Source organism: Cyprinodon tularosa, unplaced genomic scaffold (assembly GCF_016077235.1).
Source record: "Cyprinodon tularosa strain WSP-4 unplaced genomic scaffold, ASM1607723v1 ctg131, whole genome shotgun sequence".
NCBI classification, from domain to species: domain Eukaryota; kingdom Metazoa; phylum Chordata; class Actinopteri; order Cyprinodontiformes; family Cyprinodontidae; genus Cyprinodon; species Cyprinodon tularosa.
In genome coordinates this window covers 172,029-195,411 of record NW_024038126.1, presented here as the reverse complement: position 1 = coordinate 195,411, position 23,383 = coordinate 172,029, and the positions used below count along the sequence as shown (strand labels likewise).

The window sequence follows — 23,383 nt, the reverse complement described above, 5'->3', positions numbered from 1 at the left end:
AAGGTAAGGAAATGTTTTTACCTTTATTTGTTTTCCACCCTAGTGCTGCATATATGCAGTATACTGTCTGTGCATGTGTTTGACTCCAGATTAAGGAACCTGTAGCCCATCACATGAATGGACCACACATGTGTTTAGCTGTGTGTCAGGGAGGATGGATTGGATTATCATGTATAATGCAACTCAATCTGTAAGACTGCTGATGAAAGTGCAATACCCAGAGATCACACTTGCCTGTTCTTGACGTGGGCTGTTGTGTAATCTTAGAGGAGTGATGTAACCATTATCATCATAGCATATATGCATACATAATAAAGCTTCTGGGAGGTTGTGGAAATACCCAAATCATATAAACTGTTGTTAAATATGTTTTTTGTATCTGTCTCTGCTGTTAAGAGTCTGTCAGGAACATACATGATGTCCTTAAATGCCCCCCTGCCTCGTCCAATGCTCTGTTACCATATCCAATACAAATGACGTGTATACATTTTATTGGCTGATGTAATCTTAATCTCATCAGAATCTGAACTCTTTAAAAGGACAGAGCGAAGCAGCAGTCGCTGTTTGGCATAAAGGGAAATTTCTACGACATAAACAGGGAAAATTAATAGGAGCACAAGTGGTGAGTATTTAAAATTGAAGCTTTTAACTGTTTTTTGTGAGCAACACTCTTTTTGGACATTGGTTAATATGTTATATATCTTCAAAATTGTATGATTATGTAATTTCAATAGTAAATTTGTTGACTTTCTTGACTTTTCTGGTACTTCTTTTAATATATTGTGGCATTAATATATTTAATTAGAATTAAGATGATTTCCTAACAGTCAATTTTCCCCTGAAGGAAAATTTCCTCTATGCTATAGTAAAACATGTTAAACATCTCAAAGCATAAGATTTTAAAATTAATTTTGCTTACCCAAAACAACATTTTCTCCAAAAATGTTCTGTTTGAAACAGTTTTTACACAAGTAATGGTTGATAATGTGGTAGACGTAGAATGTCGTAAATAAGGTTTAAGAATTGTATTACCTTGATTCATATTTATTATTTCCTTTGGTCCATAGTATTGATTACATTTGATTAATTATTTTTTATCAAGAAAAGTCTTAGAGGAACATTTTAGTGGTGATATTTCCGCAATTTCAAGCTATTTTTTGCGCAAAACTTTCTCTCTGAAAACTTTTTGCTTTTTTAGGTGTCGTTACATCTGGGTTTAGCAGCAAATTCAGCATGTCCTCAGAGTAATCTGATTATGAGGGATCTTAGTTATCATCTAGTGTATATTAAGTGGGGGACCATCCGATTATAGGAGCCTCTGCAGCCTGCAAATAAGTACATTGCCTTAATTGTTTTGCAGTTTTAAATGGAAAGTAATATGGATAATTCTAGCTCAAATAAGCTCTATAGAGATGTTTATCTATTGTTTTCTTTCTCCATTGTTATTTCCTTTGGGTGATATTGCATCTCTCCCAAATCAGTTCAAGTAACAGAGGCATGAATCTGGACATAGGCAAACCAGACGCAAAGACTGGTGGCAAAGCCCCCCTCAGAGCCACAGCTCCTGGTTCCCCACGGAAGGCCCCACCCAAGTTCAAACAGAGAAACACTCGTCAATTCAAGAGCAAACCCCCCAAGAGAGGAGTTATTGGGTAAGACCTCTTATTCTCATATTTGTTTACAAATGTTGATGGTAACCAAATAAAACTAATGCAATTCTGATTATCACCAGCTTTGGAGAAGATATTCCAGGAATGGAGGGACTTGGCACTGGTGAGCACAATAAAAGCTTTTTACTCATATTTAACGACCGCCTGTTTTTATTGCTTTAATTTATCGTAACTAATTCCCTTTCAGATATCACTGTGATCTGCCCCTGGGAGGCGTACAGCCATCTAGAGCTACATGAGCTCGCTCAGTACGGCATCATTTGAGTCTTCAACATATAAACACCTTTCCTCTCTCAAAGGAAACTATTGTAAAAAGGATATTTAGAAATTAATCAAAGTAATATTTTTTTGCTACTTCTGAAAGGCAAATGTTAGAATTATATTAGGACATCATGTAATATGTGTCTGCATATTTTGGTGTTTTTTTGTGTGTGTCAAATGAGACTTTCAAGCTGCCATTTCTACACCCTTAAACTCTATTGCTGTTCTTGCATTATACCAGCACAATGTTTTTTTGTACTGAACTCAAAATAAAGCTTAAACTTTTTAAAACATTGATCAGGTTTGTTTTCTTATTGTCACAATGTCATAAAAAGTCAAATCTAAGATATTTTTTTGTAATGTTATGTAGTTTCGTTTGCCTAAACACTTAGAATAATTAAATCTATTGATAAAACACATTGATGTTAGACTGTTTTACATTAAGTTTTGAAACTCTGCTTATGCAATCAGAGGCTATATAATTAGTGATAAAATTTGGAATATTTGTATTAGGGCTGAAACAATCGGATTAATCGATTATTGAAATAACTGTCAACTAATTTAATAAGTGATTAATCGCTAACTGTATTATAGAGACTAAAACATGTCTTTAGGTGACAGAGCAATGCACTCAGAGCAGTAATTGTATCAAAATCGTAAAAAAAACATATAACAGTTTTGTATTTAAGATAAAAAAAATAGCTTTTTGTCTGCCAATATGCTCTATCCAGAACTCCTCAAGTGAAAAAAGTTTAAGTTTCACCTGGTTTAATTTCGTAAAAATTCTTCTCTAATGAACCTTTGGCATTCGATTATTAATTGAATAACTGAAAAAAAAAAAATTATCGACAGATTAGTCTATAGCAAATTAATCGTTAGTAGAAGTCCTAATTTGCATATTGTGCTGGTGAATCATATTCATGCTATAAATTAGTCTTAAAAAGTGAAAGAAAAAACAAACAAACTATGAGGCAAAACAAATATTTGATCTTAAAGTTTAAATGAATCCATTAATCTGGTCTGCTTGGCACATTTTAAATGGCAAAGGCAAAAAAGTTGTAAAATCTAAAGCTCAACAAGAATCTTGCGCCACATAACTGCATGGCTGGATGCCTTGAGACTGTCATTTATAGTTTTTTGAGACATTGCTTTGCCAAACAAAGCGAGTCCCTGAGTGTCAACGAAGAGATAGACAGATTCTAATACAGCGTCTGAATGAGAAAGCTGTAAAAAAGCAACAGAAAAGCAAAACTCCTCCACGACCACATCGCTTCACAATGACTCGGCAGGGTCGAAGGGTTCCAACTTTGATAGTTAGAAGATCCCATACTGGGGATGTTTTCTTTATGCTGCACAAAATGTTGGAGGCTTCATCTATCTGGATCTGTTTTTCTGCTACAAAACAATGTAGCATGCATGACTGAAGACATTCATCTTTGATTTGATTGACTTTGCCCACAGGACATTGCTGCTCTCAACAACTCCAATTTTTTTTCTTTCTTTTATGCCCTCCTGCAAGATTTCTATAATCTATTAGTATTGAAATGAATTGTCTTAGTGTAAAATATAATTTTTTTTTGCAAATTAATTTATTAGTGATGAAGTCCAAATCACAAAACATAAAAACAAACCAAACAGCCATGCCTCTTTTTAGCTACATAATGTATTTATATTATACATTAACTTTATGCCAGCGGATGCTGTCCATCAGTCTTCTGGTGATCAGCACAGTAAGAATCTGAACTCCAACAACAACCACTCCGATGGTCCCGATCAGGCCCTCATGCTGCTCAATCCAACGAGAGATTCCCCCGAGGCAGCCCCCTAAGAAGATCACGCTTTGAGCAGTGAACTCGTCCATGAGCTGGACTCCAACGCCACACTGTGAGTTCCAAACCGTGCCGTTCTCAAACGGGTCCAAGCAACACGTTGCAGGGACACCACAAGCCAGCACTCCTGGAGCTGAGCAGTTGTAATACCTATAAAAAAAAGCAACATTTTTTAAGTTGATGCTCAATTCTGGATTGACTGATATAAAAAATAAGTTTACCTCACATTTTACTCACATGTTAATCTCCCAATCCCGGAATGTATCCGCCCCACAGCACTGCAGACTCAACTGGATTTCATCTGTGATGAATCGAAGGTCCAGATCATCTTGATAGCGTGCCATGGCAGCTAATATCCCCGACCGCAGGTACCCTTCGATTTGGTCCTGCATGCTATAAGCCACGATCACAAACAGCACCTGGATTGTGATGAGCACCAGCACGATCCAAGAGAACAGCTTCAGCAAGCAGCAGTTCTCTCTTAAGGCACCAACACAGCCAGTCAGACAGAGAAAGGTGAGCAGCAAGCCCAGAGTCAAAAGTATCAGCATTGGATCCGTGCCGATACTTCCAATCTTCTCTTGGGCGAGTGATTCTTTGCTGACAAGCCCCCAGATCCCCAAACCAATAACCACCAGGCCCAGAACTGTGAATACTAGGTTACACAGGAACAGTAAGTATTTTAGGAAATAATCCATCAAAGAATAACTGTAATGAGGGCGGATTCTTGTGGAAATGTAAGGATCCTCAACGCTGTGAGTCCCTGATGGAATTTCCCTGTCAACATGGCCGAGCTCCTCATCCTCCACTTTTGCAGCACCTGACTTGAGACAGAAATATAGGTTTTAAAAGGGCTAAAGCTGAGAAAAGCACAGCATTTATAAAAAATAAGATTATTAAAAGACCTACCTTTGGTATGAGGGGGCTGGACTCATTCTGCCCATCATCCCTCCTAGACCAGGGCCATGGAAAGTTCTTTATGGGTAAATATTGCCGCATATTGTCATCCAGTAGGAGACAACAGACACAGTGCTTTTAATTCCTCTGAGAAGCTCAAGTTGAAAGGAAACGTGAATATTTGCTGCAGCTGAGAAACCAGTGTGATGATGCTGAGTGACCCTGCTGTGTTTAGCGTCAGAGGGCTGTGAGGCCGGGCCTTTTTTTCATCATGTGAGAGTCACAATGAGGGGATTAGACAGCTATCAGAGCCTAAATACAAGGAGCTTTTCATGTTAGGTTTTTACAAAAATGAATGACCTGAACAGAGAAAATGGAACGGTCAGAGACAAGATGTGTTTTCAAGACACAAGGAAACAGTTTATATGAAGTAATAAAACAAAACTAGTCATACAGTAACTTTTACAGCAGGTGGTTGAATTTAGCTTATATTTTTAGATTTATTCATATATATGAATATATTCATAACCATTACATTTGTTTCTTATAGTTTTGCCTAATGCAACCACAAACAGATGTATTTCATGTGGATGTAATAAACCAATACAAATCAGTACATGGTTGCGATGTGGAAGGCAAACTATATTTCCATAGTAAGTAGAACATTTTTCTGCAATAAGAGCTTGCTCTGGTAATGTATGTCTCCACCAGCTTTGACAGTGAAAGTTTTCTTACTTAAAATATTGCTCAGATTCAAGTCATTTGCTTCGGTCCAAACCATTTCATTTCATTTCACCATCAGTGGCTAACTAAATACTTTTCTCTCACTGTCTAACAAATATCTTAATTTAACCTATAAAACTATCTGTAAATGTAAATTTAAAAAGAGGAAAAATATCATTTTTGATGAAAGGAACAAAAAAGAACATGATTTATGTGATATGTATCTGAGATTTCTTCCCTCTTCTCTGATATTACTTTCCTTAATAAGCTGAAACAACACAGGGAAAAATCTGGAATTTTCTTTTTTTATTCAAAACACTTGTAAAGCTTTCTCTCCTTTTTTCTATATTACTGTCAGCAGAGAAGCTGGAATGAAAAACAAAACTTCCAGTACTTTTTTTTTTAGATTTGAAAGACAGACATGGCGTTTTAAACATTTAACAGCCAGAGAAGCATAAACAAATCCTAAATCCATATAACCGTGATAAAGGAAAAGTAACACAAGATTGTAATCCAGTAACAATCACAACATCAGAGTTGATGAATGGGGAGATTTTTTTTTATGTTTAACTGTGATGTATGGTTATGTCTGCACTGATGGAGCATTTTTTTAGGATATTAGAACAAACCCTCTATAAATCCACTTTAATTATATTTATCCCAGAATAATTCCCGAAGAGTAATTCAGTTCTAGTACAGCCTGTCAAGAGTTGGCAAAAGCTTGAAGAGAGGTTCTTAAGAAGTCGAGTCTTTAAACGGGACCATTAGATATTAGTAAATAGTAAATAAATACTTTTTCTTTTTTACATGGTGGCACCTATTCATTATTAATGACTAAAATAGATAATAATCCAAAAATAAAAGTTTTTATGCTATGTTAATTTTAGTCCCATGATCTGATATTCCTACATCATACACTAAGCAGCTGCAGATTACCTGTCTGAGGGTTTAATATTGGTACAATAATCCAGACTGCTGTCGGTTCAACACCTTTTTAGCAGATTTAATCTTCTGAATTCATTTATCACATCAACTGTCTGCAGATTTCAGTGATTTCCACAGATCTAGTAACGAATGATCATTTGAAGGAGTTTTGAAATATTCAATACTTTTGAATATTTGTATGAAACAGACTTTATTTTCTGCAAAGTAGCAAACATTTTAAATACAAAAAAGAAAACTTGTTCAACTGATATATATTTTCCTACCTCTTGAGTCCTGCTTAAATTCTCCACATGGAACCTTCTAGGCCATTTAGGCTTTAGGCTTAGAAGAACAAAAGCTTAAAAAATAAAAAGATCACCATCTACATAATCTTGAATTTGTATGGATGGATAAAGGTTCCTCTTCTCCTGTCAAACTAAATGTCATCCTTATATTTTCATATAAAATGTCAAACTAAATCAACTCATGGAATAAATCAGCCAGCAGCTTGCTTCAATAAGCAATAGAAGCAATTTATTGATGAGAAAAGTTCTTCAACGTTGATTCATTCCCCTTTAATTCTCTCTTAAAGATGAATGGAACCTTTAAACTGACTTTCTGCTGAAATCAATAATCATTTTTCATTTCCCACATTCTCTTCAGGGCGTTTGAGTCAGTAGGTTTCGATAACCTCTGGCTGCTACACAGACTAATTTTGGCTGGTGCTGTCAGCCCAGATGGTTAACAGATTGGATTACAGTAGACTGTAAGAATGTTATCTTGGAGCCATAGTGCTACATCAAACACCCCTGCTGGATGAGAGCCCACAGGGGGCGTCGCTGCCACCAAACTGGACTCTGCTGATTGATGAGTAGATAATGTATCTATCAATATGTATATATTAGTGATTTAGAGGACCATTTAAGACCATGTAAAAAAAATTTTTAATCTAGCTATGGGAACACATGCTAAAATATTAGATTGTGTCACCGCCCTTCATCACTGACGTGGAGAAGAGCAGGTGGAGGAAAGGCTCAGAGAGATTGGAGGCAGTCAGAAGAGAGCTTATATTTTATTTGTGTCATTCCTGAATGATTTTACCCCGTCTTTGGCTGATTTAACTTTTATAGACCTTTGGATCTACATCACCAAGGTAAAACTCAAATAGAAACAAATTATTTTAACCTTCATGCCTCTAAAGCTAAACAAGCATAGAGTATTTGATGATTTAACCTTTAAATACAACGTTGAAATTGGCTTAATTTCAAGTTATTTCTATAAAAAATGTATGAAGTTAGTGTTTTTTCTTTCTTCTAAGTCTGTATTTTCTGCTTTAAAAAGTAGCAATGGGGCTGAAGGTTTTGGCTCTTTTCTGCATGCTGTCAGCATCTGGAGCTCAGAGATGGAAACAGGAAACCTCCCGATGGGATCCTGAAGGTCTGGAATAACCTTGTGTTTCTGTCATTAATGTTTAAAATGCCTTAAATCCACACATTAACATGTGTTTATGTGTTCAGAAGAACACACCAGCAGTAAGACCTGCTCCAACCTCACCCAGGTACTGGATAACTGGAAGTTTGCTATCGTAACCCAAGTGAAACAGCTACTAATCAATGACCATGCCTCTGTTCTTCCTGAATACACCAGGTGAATCCCTCTCTACCTCTGTAGTGATGCTACAAGCTCTAATAGATCAGGTCTGAAGCCTGTAGGAAATGAGAACCATCCATAAAGACAGTCAACACGTTGCTGGTCGTCTTACAACATTTGAAGATTATGTAACATGTCCCTGGTTTTTAAATGATCTCACTGCCGTGACTGAGCCAAAGGAAATTAGGGAAATGTTTCAGCCACATGTTCAGCTAAATCTGATGTTTCTAAAACTCTCCAAGTCATTTCTCCAGAGACCGGGATTATAACTGACTAAATGACTTGTGATTATCGTTAAGTAAAAGTTGTAGATCAACTGCCATGAATTTAAGATCCATTTAGCACAACTTCTTTTTGAATTATTATTATCTAAAGAGACGTTTGGTCTTTGCTCTGTGATTACAGAGTTTCTGCTGATTGTGCATCTGTTTCTGCTTAACAACATGTTATGATTTACAGTCTGTTTCTGTTTTCTTATTTCCCTGTGTCGTTTAAGGTGTTGCAGAGCCAATTTTTTTATAAACCTTATTGAAATGGTAAGATGATTTTAATTATGATGTGTCTGTGTGTGGTTTTAGGATTCAGCCTCTGTCTGAGGCTGTGGGAGATCTCTACCAGCAGTTTAACTCTCTAAAAGATGAGCTGGGGAAGCTCACCTTTAAGTTTGATGGACTGGAGGCTTTTGTGGATGAGCTGAAAGAGGGAAGGTTCACTGTACCTAAGCGGCCGATGTTAAGGATTCCTCCCAGCTTTGGTCTGAAGTCTCCACTGGGTGCACAGAGGAGGGCTCCTGATAGGAGGATCATCAGTCAGCAGACATTGGTCAGAGCCAGGAGAAGAGGCACATAGAGACAATTCCAACATTTTCTATATCATTATAGCTAGAGGAATTACATATCATAAGCTATTCTTGGTTAATCACTAATGACATGATATTTGAATCATATAATTTATATGTTTCCTTTTTTATATTCTCCCACAAGATGGCACCATTCTCCCAGTTTTTTGTTATTCTGTTTCTTTTTAAGATTCAGAATTACTTTATTAATCACTTGCATTTCCTGTAATTTGTTAGAATATAAACACAAAGGATGCATCATGTGCATGTGATCAGTAATTAGAAATCTGCATTTCTTAAACACAGAATATAAGCATCAAACTATGCATGCAGGCGAAGCAAAACCAAACATCTGCAAATGTTTATACTTATAACAGCAAGTGAAGAGCATTAAGCCCATGTGTCCTATATCCAAGAAAGGGAGTTCAGTGCATCACACAAGAGGTGAATAATGATAAACATGTTCCTGTAAGGCAGCTTTTAATAAAAATGATCTGTGTTAAAATTACATTTATTTGGAAAAGGACACAACATTTTAACACAGTTTACATTTAAGTTTGTTCTACATTTTTATTCTGTACTCAGTATTTAGAACTGTCATTGGTTTGTGCTCAATGTTTCTCCTTTAACAATAATTAAAAACCTGCAATGGCAAATGATGTGGTGCTCAACAGTGCAATCATACACAAAAAAAAAAAAAACAATTTTTTAAAGAAATACTTCAGATTTGAGCTTTTCATACCAAATTCAATTAAGATTCCTTTTTAAGTGGTGTTCCTGCTGCCTCACTTTCATATTTTAGCTTGTAAAGCAAGATAATAAAAATGAGTTGATAGTGTAACAGTGTTATTATGTTTGTTTACTTACTTTTATCCTTTTTTTGTAGTGCCGATTCAAAGAAATTAGCAGCAACTAAAAATACCACAGAGGGACAAACAATAATGCAAAATAAGTGAACCAAAAAAAAAAAAAACTAATTATGAATATTAACATATATATATAAAAGTAAACAAATGCAATTTTTAACATTTCGACTTTTGGGGTTATTGTTTTATTAAATCAATGTTAATACAGTTGAATGTTTTTAAAATATATATATATAAACCACTGGTTATATATAAAATTATTTTTTATTTTGTATCTACAAATAAGATAAATTTTACTTTTTTCAATAGCATTACGGGTGTGCTTTATCTGTCCCATCTGGTAGAGCAATTTGACAAAGATTTTCAATTAGTGGGTCGCATAGCTATGGAAGATAAACATTTTTTTTATATTTAAAATTAATTTATTTAAAAAAATGTAAATATGAAAAAAACTTCAAATGGATAAAAGGATGTGCCTCAGCTGTCCTATCTAATAGAAGACTTTGACAAAGATGTTGAGTGAGTGGGTCACATAGCCAAGAAGCTTTTGAAGAAAAGCAATATATTTTGCCAATAAATAAATAAAATATATAATAAGAGTTGATAATCAAATAAAATGTATATTCCTAATTCACGCAATCTAGTAGCATGATTTAGTTGGTCACAATACTAGGCATATATTTATTTTTGTTTATCATGAGTGTTTGGTTTTGAAAATTTGTTGATGGACCCCAAGTGAACCACGGCTGGCTGAAGTCTGAGCTCCTGAATCGGATTGACAGTGAGAGAAGTGCCGCTTACTCCGGGGAGATTGTACATCCGACATTCCACATCAAACTGCTGCATCTTCACCTCATGGCGTGCCCCTGGCCTGGAGATCGGTCTGACTTTGGTATTCATTTAGTGTTTTTATCGAGCAAAAGAAAATCTTTAACAAATGAATGATTTTCCTTTTTATTTCAGTTTTTTTCTCCCTAATCTGCAGTTTTTTCTATGTAAAAGATGAAGTCAGGTTTCAGAAAAGACAGTTCCTAAGATACAAAATCAGACCTGAATAAATTATAAGTCATAAGTTGACATTAAAGCTAATTTATGAAAGAAATAATTGAAATTCAAAAATTAAATAAAAAAATATGTGTAACACTCATGGTAATTATTTATTTACATGCCAGCATCATGTTAGACACTTCCATTATAACCTCCTCTTATCTTTCACCAACAAATAAGGGTTTGCTTTAAACTAAGTGATTGATGATGGCTAAACCAAGAAATACATGTTAGCTGCTTCACAGAAAGATGAAACTTTCTCATTTATAAGAATATATCAAATAGAAAGGAAGTCTGCAGCTGCATCCTGTGATGACAGAGAGGGAGATAAAGACAGGTGATGCTTCACTGGTAAAGGATGAGAATTCAGAATGATCTGTTCTCATTTTTAAAAGGTTTTTATAAAGGATTGATTCACAAAAAAATAAATAAATAAATAGAAAACTAAAGGTTTTTCTGTGTCCAAGTTATGTTAAAGAAAGAAAAAAATGATAGTTTGCAATAAAGTTAAATATTTAGCTGCCAAACACAGAATGCCAATTCTTCCAAGCATTGAGTAGAAACTTCCAACTTGTTTGGGCTTTTTAATAATTCATTTTAGGGAGTTTCATTCATTACCAAGAAGCCTGCAAAGGTGTCCATTAAAAGAAGAGCTACAGAGAAGAGACGTGACACTTCGCTGACTGAGGATTAAAAAAGAAAACCAAGTTTCACTTCTTTATCTCTTTTTCAGGCGTTTCTCACTTTCAAATACCAGAAACCATCAAGGTTTTTGCACTGTAACGCTATTCCTTTAGGAACTGACTAGCATTTAGAGCATTACAATGTATTTTTGTTTTTCAGCACTTCTTTCTCTTAAAACAAAAAATCAAAAAGACCTAAATTCCATTTTTTTTTTATTCTACCATTTTGGGCTGGATAAAGCAAACTGCTGTATTCTGGTACAGCTTCCCTCCTAAAGAATTACACGCATACATTTGTCATAGTATTTTCTTTTCATTTGGTAGAAAAAAGTTCTGATTTTAATTATTTACACATTTTGTTTTCTTTTAAACAGGTCAAACACCTTATACATTATTGATTTAAATTGTTGTTAAGGATGAATTCCAAAGCAGCTGATGAATCGACATTTTTTTAACTTAAGGAGATAAATATTTAAATGGAACTTCACTGCATTAATAATTTAAATTTTATTTATTATTTTCTATACCTCAGACAGAAACAACACTTAATTTAGGCTACCATAAAAAAAAAAAAAAAAAAAATAATCATGAAAACCAATGAAACTGATTTTCAGTCCTATCTACATCTCCCGCTCTGTTCTCACAGGATGCAGCTGCAGACCTTTACTCTATATTTATACATTCATGTAAATGAGGAGCTCCATTTTGGACTGTCTTGGGACCTGCAAACGGTTTTTACTTCTTACAATTAATGAAGCATTAATAATTCAGTTAAAATAAACTCTCTTTGGATAAAGTTTTAATGTAATGTTCATAAATAATATGTGTTCATATCACTTGTGATAAGGGCAATTATTTGTTAGTTTCAAACGTTTCTTTAACAGCCTGCTCTATTTTAATGTGAACTTATGATTCATTAAGCTTGAACTTGCCAATAAAAAAAAAACAATATCTTAGGGTTTTTTCATTATTAATATAGAAGAAGAATAGAAGCAGAAGAGGTCTTCAAATGTACGCATGCTGTTGAAGGATTGGTGGAGAGAAGAAAAAGCTATGCTTTACTGAATGATAAAAATGAACTGTTTTCCTTTTTAACAGACTTTTAACAACTTTAAAATACACTATTCTTATCTTCTATTTTGTATCTAAATATTTCTTATTTTAAATTGTATGAAAGAATAAAGTTTGAACATGCAGAAAATAGAAATACATGATTACACTTGATGAATGCAGACCCTTTTATTTTACAATGATTATATCACAGGCAATATGTAATGAGGCACAACTGCTCTTGTTAATATATAGAGAAATACACATCAATCTATATTTGCAATATCTATATTTTTTTTATTAACAGAGAAAAGCAAACGCAACAATAATAATTAAAAACACATTCAAACAGAGTATGTTTTTTGTGTTATTGTTTTTTGAAATCTGGTTAGAAGCATAAAAATAAAGAAGCAGATTCTAGATGATTGTGGTCCTCTACTGTTCTTTAGCAGGACATCCTGACTTGTTGATGGTTTTCTCTGCAGTCTGGGAGCCCAAAGACACTTTACAGGTATAAACATTAATCATGTTCCAGTCTGATGTCTGGATGGACAGAGAACTGCTGATGTGGAAAGTCTGGTCTGGTCTCTGAACAGCAGTGCTGGTAGAGATCCCACTGGTCACTGGACTCCCACCAACCAACCAGCTCACATCTGCAAAAGGCGCAGACTGACTGGACAGACAGAGCAGAGTGGCTTTGTTGGACTGCAGCTCAGCACTGGATGGAGGGAAGACAGTCAGGACAGGAGGAGGGAGACTGGAGTCTGGAAGGACATGGAGGACATTATCAAATAACACATTTATGTCAAAAAAAAAAATCAGTTGGTTGAATTAAAACATGGATCATATTTTAAAACCCAACATTCTTAATTTCTAATTAAAGAAAAAAAAACAAAACATAATGACGCTGAAGCTGTTTAGCATTTTCTGTTATTCTACCAAAATGTATGAGCTTAATATATTTGATCTGTCAGAAATATAATGGATATTGAAGATTTGTTCAAATTTATTCTCTAGTCAGTTATGGATTATAACACAAAAAATAAACATGGCATCACTAAGAAAGATATAAAAACCTGAATTATTTATGAAGAAAATTATATTCATTTACATCCTATTTTTGTTATGAAATATTAGTTTGTAGAATATTTTTTTCCACATGATTTTTAAAACTTGGTCAGGTGTTTTTTTATTTTATTTAAGATGTTCTAAAAATGTATACAGTTTAATATTAGCTTCATTTTATCAACAAAAGAATCATAATTGGATCCTGTTTGATATTGCACTTTTAACAATGAAATAAAGAGCAGATTGTATAGAAACTACTTGCTTAGTTTTTCTGAAACTCTTCATTAAACTTGCCAAAAGAAACACAATAATTTCAGAATTTCAGATGGGTTTTTTTTGCAATATGTTCAGAGAAAATAGCAATTTGTAAAAGATGTTTTCATAGAATACGATGAATTTTGGTAACAATTTTACAAAACTCCATTTCATCAGTTACAGTAGATCTGGATTTTTGATCAGAGCAAAACACAATTGGAAAAAAGATTAAAATATGTACCTTCAATCTTTGGAGAAAAAAAGTAAAATGAATCCTGTTAAAATTAAACATAAAATTGAAAGAAAAAAAAACGTATTTTAAAGTAATTAAAACAGATCCTTACCTGTTACAATCAGCTTGGTTCCTTGGCCGAATACCACAGTGATTCAGTTTGTATACATGGCCGTACAAAAACCTCCTGATTGTCTCTGATCAGGGAGTGGAACTGAAACCTGCTGAGACCAACTTTCATTGAAAACATCTCATTTTCTTCATCTGTTTGCTTTTATTATAAAACACACACGCACATTGTTCTCTGTAGACATATTTAAACAGTAAAATATATTTTGTTTGTTAATGAATGTGTGTAGTGAACTGTTGAATGTTCATATATTTTATTAGTTTTAGAGCTTAAATCTTGTGTTGGTTTTTGTCACACTGTGAATCACTGTGATACAGCTTCATCTGCAGAGTCATCCCATGTCTGACAGAAATAAAGAGCAGAGTCTCCTGCCTCTGCCTGCTTAATAATAAACTGATAATCTATGCTTGAGGTGGATTTAGAGTTGAATCGGTCTGAAGAGAATCCTGTTCCAAAGTAGAGTGAACTATCGTAGTGGTGAAAACTCAGAACATATTGAGGAACTCCACCAGGAACTTGTTTGTACCAGTTGACATAGTTTCCATCATATCTCTGAATGTTGCATTTTAAAACAACTTGTTGTCCTGTTGAAACGGTCTCAACAGGAGGTATCTGGGTCAGTGTTATCGCTGCATCAACATCTGGAAACAGAAGCAGGGAAAGCATGAGTAAAAGGTTTGCATGTGAAAATGTCACCTTAAAGTCTCTGAGAAGAATCTTACATGTTAGAGCAGTGATGAGACTGCAGAGGATCCCCAGCATGATGTCAGTTTATGGAGTAAAGGTTTGGTTCTGTCCAGCTGAAAGTTGAACTGAAGAGAGGAGAGAACCAGAGGCTTTTAAGACACTGAGTAGAGGAGAATTGAGGGAGGAGGAGATTCATTAGACTAATATCTGAGCAGGGCCGTGCAGAGACCACTAAAGGGGCAGGTGCTCAAAAAAAAAAAAGGGCACATCTTATCGCATTTTAGGACAGAATATTAACAAAGTCACATAGCTTTCAGAGTTTAATGAACAATGATAAATTACAAAATTGTGAGACATACAATCAAAGCTAAGGGAAATCTCTACATAGAACATAGAACTATGCATATGTAAAATATTTTATTAGTAATTTCTTTCTGCAGGTCTATTTTGTTATAGGAAAGTATTACAATATTCAAACCTGCAATTTAGCCAAAGATGTAAATCAGAGCTGGACCACCAGACATATTTTGTCTTTACAGAATTAAACTGTTAAAAATGCATACAAGGGCACAATGCAACCTTTTAGTGTACTGTAATCTATAAAAAAGAATGTCTGCCTGGTTTGCTTTACTGACAGTGGAGATGGAGACGGTCCATTCAGAAAAGCAGAGCTGCTGCATCAAACTTTAACGTGGAACTGCAGAAAAAAAAGAACAAAACAAACATTTATTAATGCATGTCACCATGAGAAAAGCCTACTCTGTTTGTGTCTTAGTGTATTTTGTAAGTACCTATATACATTTTCTTCAATCTTTCCTCTTCGTTTTTTCTTGTCAGTTTCTCTTTTCTTTTTTTCCTCATTGTCTCATCTTTTCTGTGTTGAGTGAAGGTCAATGTCTTATTTATTTCAGTCTCTTGCCTTTCTTTTTCCCCCCAAACTAAATCCAAGATTATGATCCAAAAACGTATTTTCCGTCATGGTGATTTAACTGTTTAAAAACAAATTTCCAACTTTTAAGCATTTTTGCTATTTTTGTTCTCTTTTGTTCACAGCAGCAGTTTTCTGTTAGCCATGTCTTTAAAAATGTTAACCTCACTGTGAATGATTGGCACATCCTTTTCGATTGCCAACAAAAGAAGGTCTGACAACCGATCCTCCTTGCATAAGCTGCGCAGTTTTGTTTTCACCAGCTTCATACATTATATCTATCATGGTAGTTCTAGATGAGTTCTCCTTTAAGATACATTTACCTAACGCTAGAATAAATGCAATGTACATCATGCAGCAAAGGAAATTAGAAAATCAGACATATATCCATTATGGAGATGATAGGTTTTTGAGGGGCGATGTGCCCCTACTGCATAAGTAATACTGAAGAATGTCCTACTATCATTAACGACACAGGGAAGCTTTTTAGTTATCTTGCTTTGCTAGCAAAGTCATTAGCTAGCAGCTAGCTCATAGCACAAGAACAACAGCCTTAGCCCCCCCCCTCTGCACGTGCCTGTATCTGAGATTTGATTGTTAAACTGTCTTTAGTTACTGTGAAACAGAAAGTAAGTTTCCTATTTACTGTAAGCATGGCACTTGTTCTATAACCCAATATATATATATAAAAAAAAAAATACTACTGCAGAAGGAATTCTTTTTTGTAAGAAGTGATGCTGACATATCTGTATCTTTAATTTGAAAAGTCATCTTTTAGATATTTTTAAGAAGATTGGTCTACAGATGTAACATTTTTTTTCAGCATTGATGGAAAATCACTGATGACATTTAAATAGTACTGAGGACAATATAAATTTGAGCTCTCTTGCTATTTACAGAGGCCGATAAAGGCAAAAAAGAAACATACCTATATTTTTGTACATTTCTCTCTGTGGAATATTTCTCTTTTAGACAAAGATTTCTTGCAAGCAGGGGGCATCTAATATTAAAACTGAAAAAAAGAGTATGTCTTCCTAGACTTATTCCATTTTACTATAGTTTTGATAGAAGGTTAATCTTTGATTTTAGTCCCTTTGATCATTTTCAGGATTACAGGGCTCTATGATGTCAATGTCAGTTTTTTTCTGGTTCTGAGGGAAAGTACAACCTTGACAGGCCATCAGTTGCTGTCAGGATAACAATACAGAATAAGACTACCGATAATACGTATCAAATATGGAAGCATCATTAAAGCAGACAAGCTTTGTAATGGCAATCAGAGATATTACCATGTTACCTTAGAACTGACCTTAGTTTATTAATTAAATAAAAAAAATAAAATCTGTATTCTTCAATCGAAATTCCAAATAAGTTTTTTTTTTAATTATTTAGAATTAAAGCAAAAACTAACAACTATTTTTCTATGTGTCAATTCTTTTTTTAAATTACTTTATGTAATATTTGTATGGCAAAAGGTTCCTTAAACAAGATTTTACACAGACTTTAAACAAAGTGAAGCTTAAACTGTGCACTTTGAGGACTTATAGATAGAGCCTATTTATCCAAAAAGGTTTTTTATTGTTGAATGCAAAATGTCTGTATAGTTTTTATAATTTTGCTATAAAACTGCTTTGAGTGAGTTGGTCTTTCAGCTAAATGCAAGTTTAAGAGTCCCAAGTTAATGAATCGATGAATAAATTAGTTGCTGATTATTGCAATAATCAATTATTAATGATTAACACGAATAATTGTTTCAGCCCTTGTAAGAATGTTAAGTCTGTAAACAGACTTTTAATGAAGTGCCTGAACATTTGTTTTTAGATTTAGACATTTAGAATTATAATCAGAAGTGCCAGGTAAAACTGATAATATAGGATCTACTGCAAAGCAAGAAACAGAGGATGCCACCAAACCTGTTCTGATATTTATTTGAATAAGGTCAAAGTTTACTTAGATTGGATAGCGATGAATTTAAAATGGTTACATTCTCATTGATTTCTTATAAAAGAAGGTGGTCTATCATTTCCTCACCGTTAAATTGTATAATGAGGACAAATTGGCTTAAAGTTACAGCCTTGTAGGAGGGCCAATAATGTAACAGTGATCTTTTGTAACCATACTAGTCATTATAGATGCTTCAATGGAGCAATAATTTATTGATGCCGTTTTTCATGTTCTAAATGAGCTGATTTTAAGTTTAAAATATCAACAACTGGCTGCTGTGAGAGCTTCCTTGGCTCTATCCTGTTTTGTTTGAAATCAGACTCTACCCTCTCCTTTCCAGACTGATATATCATGTATACAGAGAAAGTCAGTCTAGCTGGCCTGGTTAAAAGAGACCACCACTGTTTATCATTGAGAATTTCAATATAAAAGTCATAGGGCCGGATTTATCAAGATCCAATTTTGCGTGCAGTAATTTGCGCTCGCAAAGTGGAATTTTGCGCCAGGGGCTGAACCATGGTTTGCGGGTGATTTAACAAGAGCGATTGCGTAACTGGTGGAAGGTGCAAAACTGTTGGAGACGCCCTATTTAAATGATGGTTTTGCGCGTTTTGTGGTTTGCGGCAAAGTAGTTTGTAGTCTGTACAAACTAGTGCATTAAGAAATTTAAATCTTACAGTGACCCCCAACAAAAAAAAAAAAAAAATAAGTATATATATATATATATTTATTTATTTATTTATAAATTGGCAACCTTTATTCCCTAAGGTGGTATGTGCTGCAGTAAAAAAAAAAAACAAAAAAAAAAAAAAAACAGGTGTTTTGTATTGGCCTGTGACTGTGGATGAGATCCCCGCAGCATTTGGCACGTTGCTCCACAGGCGCAGGGGGAGAACCCCGACCCCGTCGGACAGCACTTCTGAAAAAACGAGATTGGGAGATCCCAGCTCACGCTGCAACCGTACGCTGGAATGACCCAGATGCAAAAAAGTGCAATGTTGCAAGGAGTTTTGTGATATCTGTTATTGCGTGGGTCCTCGTTGTGGCTGGCTCCAAATCCATTCGGAGTTCCCCCAACAGCTCAAAAATGGCAATGCTGGATAAACGATATGTTTTGATGATCGTTTCCTCGTTCATCCCAAAAATATTCACACGGAGTGAAAAAATGCGTTCTCTGCGTCTCCTTGCTTCATTTCCATGTCTCCTTCTTGCGACAATAACCGCTGCCATGTGTGCGCAATTACGCATACAGACCATTTGCACCTTCTTTTGAAACGTGTTAAATATAGAGTCAGATACCGCTAGCAAAATTGCGTTCAAGTTTGATAAATCACTTTGCGAGTGCTAAATTAATATATTTACATGTTCTCCTCCCACAAGACGCACTTTAGCGTGTAAACGCCCCATATTGCATATTCATTGCAGAAAAAGTACTAAATGGATCACAGGCGCTATTTAGCACGTTTTAAAGATCAAATGCTTTTAGCACGCTGTTGATAGATCAGTTTGTACATTTTTTAGCGTGCGCGGTGAAATAGCTCACGTTTTAATACACGCAAACCTTTGATAAATCCGGCCCATAGTTTCTAATTAATAAAATAGAAACCTTACATATATTTATCTACCACTTTATTTGAAAACAAGTTCTATTTAATGAACTGAACTAAATCAGACCTAAATAGGTATGCTGTACTTTTAAAAATAAAATATGCTACAAAACAAAAGCCCACTTATTTTACGTAGTAGATTGTCACAACATTGGCCACAGCCCTATGGCCTGCGAAAGGTGAAGGAAGGAGAGCTATAGGAACAGGAGCTATAGGAGATACGGAAATTAGCCTAAAGCTGCTTTGATAATATTCCTAGCCACTAACAGGAAGAAAACAGCACTGTGTCAAGAGGTGGGGTTTTTTTATTAACAGTAGCTGATCACAGGCAGTATACTTTCTTTGGTGGTTTCCACACCTCAAAGTGACAAAAGAAACAGATCCAGACATGGGTAGGACACAGGCTAAAGGCCCATGAAAGAAGAATATAGAGAAGGAGATTGAACTGATGTCTTTGACAAATTTAGGGAGTTTTATGGCATTAAACCTGAAAGCGTAAAGCATTCAAAGTATGTGTAGAGAGTAGTTTATGTAGTGTGTTTTAAATAAAACTGTAGGAGTATTTATTATTTGTCCGACCTTTTGGCAGAACTCTGACTTTCTAGTTGTCCTCTTTACTTGTCCTTTAAGGGGGGTTATATGCCCTGACTTCCTCAACACCAAATAAGAACAAACTTAGAACCACAAAAACAAAAAAAAGAAAAAAAAACTACTGTTCAGTAACCTCCCAACCGTGACAGAACATTATGTTAAACTACAGACATTGACATTGTAATTTAGAAGTTGTTCTATGTTGACATTTCCAAATAGTTTATATGCTAAAGGGGCTTGGACTAGAAATGGGGAATAAACTGAATAAAATGAACAAAAATGAAAATATAAGTAAACAACAGAAGTGTAGGTAAGACAGGTAGTTAACCCATTACACTCAACTCACTAAGCGGGAATAATCAATTATTCCACAAATTTATTTTTAACTACTTTGACCTTTCAAATAAACATTTAACACCTATTAAAAGATTAGATTGAATTTCATAAAAATTCTTAATAAATTAAAAATGTAAAGAATAACAGTGGTATTCTTTATAAGTCTCGGTCTATCTTCTTTTATTGTAAAAGGTTTATCTAACAGGTATATTATTAACCTTTTTCAGTGAAAGAAGAGAGACTAAGACTTATAAAGAATACCACTGTTAAAAAAGGGAGAAGATTCAGTAATTATGTAAATCCACTAATTTACATAATTACTAAATCTCCTCCTTCCTTTTTAACAGTGAAATCATATATAAGTCTTAGTCTCTCTTCTTCTTTCACTGGAAAAGGTTGATCTATCAGGTATATTCTTAAGAAGGTTAAAATTCAAACTGTCAACATGCTGTGGACCCTCTGTGCCGTCTTCTCTGCTCTAACATGTAAGAATCTCTTTTGCCTCTGAATACTTTTATGTTTGAAGACATATTCTGTCTGTTAAACACAAACCTGTTACTCATATGTGTTTTGGTTTGTTTACAGATGTTGATGCAGCTAAAGTTCTGACCCAGACACCAGCTTTTCAAACAGTTTCTACAGGACAACAGGTGGTTCTTGGATGTAACATTCAGAAGCGTGAAAACTATTATGTCCTTTGGTACAAACAGGTTCCTGGTGGAACTCCTCAGTATGTTCTGAGGTTTTATCATGATCACGGTTCTCCTACATTTGGAGCAGGTTTTTCCTCTGACAGATTTAACTCTAAAGCCACATCAGATATAGAGTACCAGTTTATTATAAAGCAGGCAGAGACAGGAGACACTGCAGTGTATTACTGTCACACATGGGATAACTCTGCTAAAGAGCATGTATCACAGTGATTCACACCATGACAAAAACCTCTGACAGATCTACTTCTGCTTTCAGAAAAACTTCCATTTAATGATGTTTAAACACAGAGTGAGATACCTTATTACTGCTTTTAATGTTTCTTTCTTTTTTACAAAATTGTGCAAACTCTCAAAGGTTCTAATCACTAATTGAAAGCAAGCATCAGCACCATTAACTCAATACATGTTTTCTAAATGTTTCTTCTTCATCCATCCTCTTTCTGTCACGCTTATCCCAAGCAGGGTCACAAAGGGTGCTGGTGCCTATTTCCATATGTCTACAGGGGTACACCCTTGACATATTTTATATGGATATAAAATAAAATAAAAATAGTGTAACCCCCTCAAAAAAAGAGTGAAACTGTAGAAGATCTAAATAAATAAAAGCTAAACCCTCAAAGAACTATCAGTTAAAATGGCAGAAGTGTTTGTGTTAAGGTTTTTGTCACAGCATAAATCACTGTGATACGTACTCATTAACAGAGTTGTCCCATACTTTACAGTAAAAAACTGCAGAGTCTCCTTTTTCTATGTTGTTGATGATCAAACGATAATCTGATGTTGACTGATGAGTATAAGTGTGTCTTGCAGAATGGAACCCAGTGTCATATTCGGGTGAACTCCATTCATGATAAAACCTCAGCATGTAAAGAGGAACTGCTCCTGGGATCTGTCTGTATCAACGAGGGCCACTGTCAGTAACAGTCCCCAGGTTACAGTCCATGGTGGCCGTCTCTCAAACGTCAAGAAGGCATAATGTTAAGAGAAACACACAGACTGATGAATCCAACAGGAGCTCCAGTCTGCAGTAAGTCATCCTGCTTACATGTTAGAGCTGTGATGAGAGAGCAGAGGGTCCCCAGCATGTTTTCACTGCTTACAGATGGGAGAGTGTAGAGGTTGAAGAGAGGAGGTGGAGGAGATATTTATCAGAAGACTGAGACTAACAGGAACGGACAGGAGGAGGAGCTCTGAGACTTTATGGTAAAACTTGTCCTAACAAGTTTTTCTTCTCAAATTATCTATTGGCAAAGCAAGTTTATCTTAATAGAAATATTTTCAGTTCAAAGAAATATCAAAGTTCTTTAAATGATTTATACAGTTAAATAAAAGGAAAATAAAAGCAGAATAAAGCAATAAAAGATTTTATTCTATTCTTTCTATTCTATTCTATTCTATTCTATTTAGTCTATTCTCTGAGATACAGTGAGCCACTGAAGAGACATCAGAACCGGGCTGATGTGCTCTACTTTCGTAGTTCTAGTGAGAACATGGGCAGTAGAATTTTGGATCAGCTGCAGATGTCTGATGGACCTTTTAGGCAAACCTATGAAGACACTGTTGCAGTAATCAATTCTACTAAAGATTAATGCATGAATGATTTTTTTTCCCCAAATCCTGCCAGGACATTAGTCCTTTAAACCTGGAAATGCTCTTCAGGTGATAAAAGGCTGACTTAGCAACTGCCTTTCTTTGCCTCTGAAGGTTCAGGTCTGAGTCCATCATGACACCAAGATGTTGGCCATAATCTGTGGTTTCTAGCTGTAGTAGCTGTAAGCTAACTCTGGATTTCTCCTCCATTGGTCCAAAGACCTTATAGGTCTAAATATGCTTTTTTATTTCACTTCAAAATAAGTGGTTAAACAAAAATACTTTAGAGGTTAAACCCCAAACTGACAGCATGCTGTGGACCCTCTGTGCTGTCATCCATCCTCCAACATGTAAATATCTCCTTTGCATTACATATTCTGTCATGTCATGTCATGTCAAACATACAGTATAATTCATGTTTCTTAGGTTTTGCTTGGAGATGTTAATGCAGCTAAACTTCTGACCACCCTTAAGAATTACTATTCAGTTTCTTGCTCAGTGTTTTTTTTTTTTTTTTACATTAATCTAATCTGTCTTTTACAAAAGTTTATTGCACCACCTTAAAAATCCTAGTCACTAATTTATATGAAATATAAATATCATTAACAAAACATTTTTTTTTCTACCTAATAAAATGCATGCTTCATGTGATGGATTGCTGCAAAGTCAATGACATCATGCAAATCAAAGTCTACTGTCACCACACACTTGTCCAGGATGAGCAAATCCTGCATAAAAGTAAATCTTTATATTAATCTTCACAATCAAAACTCTAATTTCAAGATTAAATTGAATAACAGAATAAATATCAAGCGATTTTTAACAACCTCGGATGTTACATATTTTTTTTATTAATGACATGAT

General features: G+C 34.9%; 3 protein-coding genes across 3 annotated transcripts; 1 reads left to right on the top strand and 2 right to left on the bottom strand.

Annotated features, from left to right (window-relative positions):
- The first annotated feature begins 506 nt into the window (after window positions 1-506).
- pde6ga (phosphodiesterase 6G, cGMP-specific, rod, gamma, paralog a) lies at window positions 507-2,104 on the top strand. The gene is made up of 4 exons (XM_038277461.1): window positions 507-622; window positions 1,482-1,652; window positions 1,733-1,773; window positions 1,858-2,104. The coding sequence occupies exons 2-4, from the start codon at window positions 1,498-1,500 to the stop codon at window positions 1,932-1,934; spliced, it is 273 nt and encodes a 90-aa protein (XP_038133389.1). The 5' UTR covers window positions 507-622; window positions 1,482-1,497; the 3' UTR covers window positions 1,935-2,104.
- Window positions 2,105-3,041: 937 nt separating this feature from the next.
- Window positions 3,042-4,823, bottom strand: LOC119778294 (tetraspanin-10). Its single transcript, XM_038277460.1, has 3 exons — window positions 4,670-4,823; window positions 3,998-4,584; window positions 3,042-3,910 (listed from the first exon to the last, which is right to left on the bottom strand). The coding sequence occupies exons 1-3, from the start codon at window positions 4,757-4,759 to the stop codon at window positions 3,604-3,606; spliced, it is 984 nt and encodes a 327-aa protein (XP_038133388.1). The 5' UTR covers window positions 4,760-4,823; the 3' UTR covers window positions 3,042-3,603.
- Window positions 4,824-12,873: 8,050 nt separating this feature from the next.
- On the bottom strand, window positions 12,874-14,885 carry LOC119778252 (immunoglobulin lambda-1 light chain-like). The gene is made up of 4 exons (XM_038277404.1): window positions 14,846-14,885; window positions 14,437-14,764; window positions 14,106-14,143; window positions 12,874-13,202 (listed from the first exon to the last, which is right to left on the bottom strand). The coding sequence occupies exons 1-4, from the start codon at window positions 14,883-14,885 to the stop codon at window positions 12,874-12,876; spliced, it is 735 nt and encodes a 244-aa protein (XP_038133332.1).
- Window positions 14,886-23,383: the final 8,498 nt, after the last annotated feature.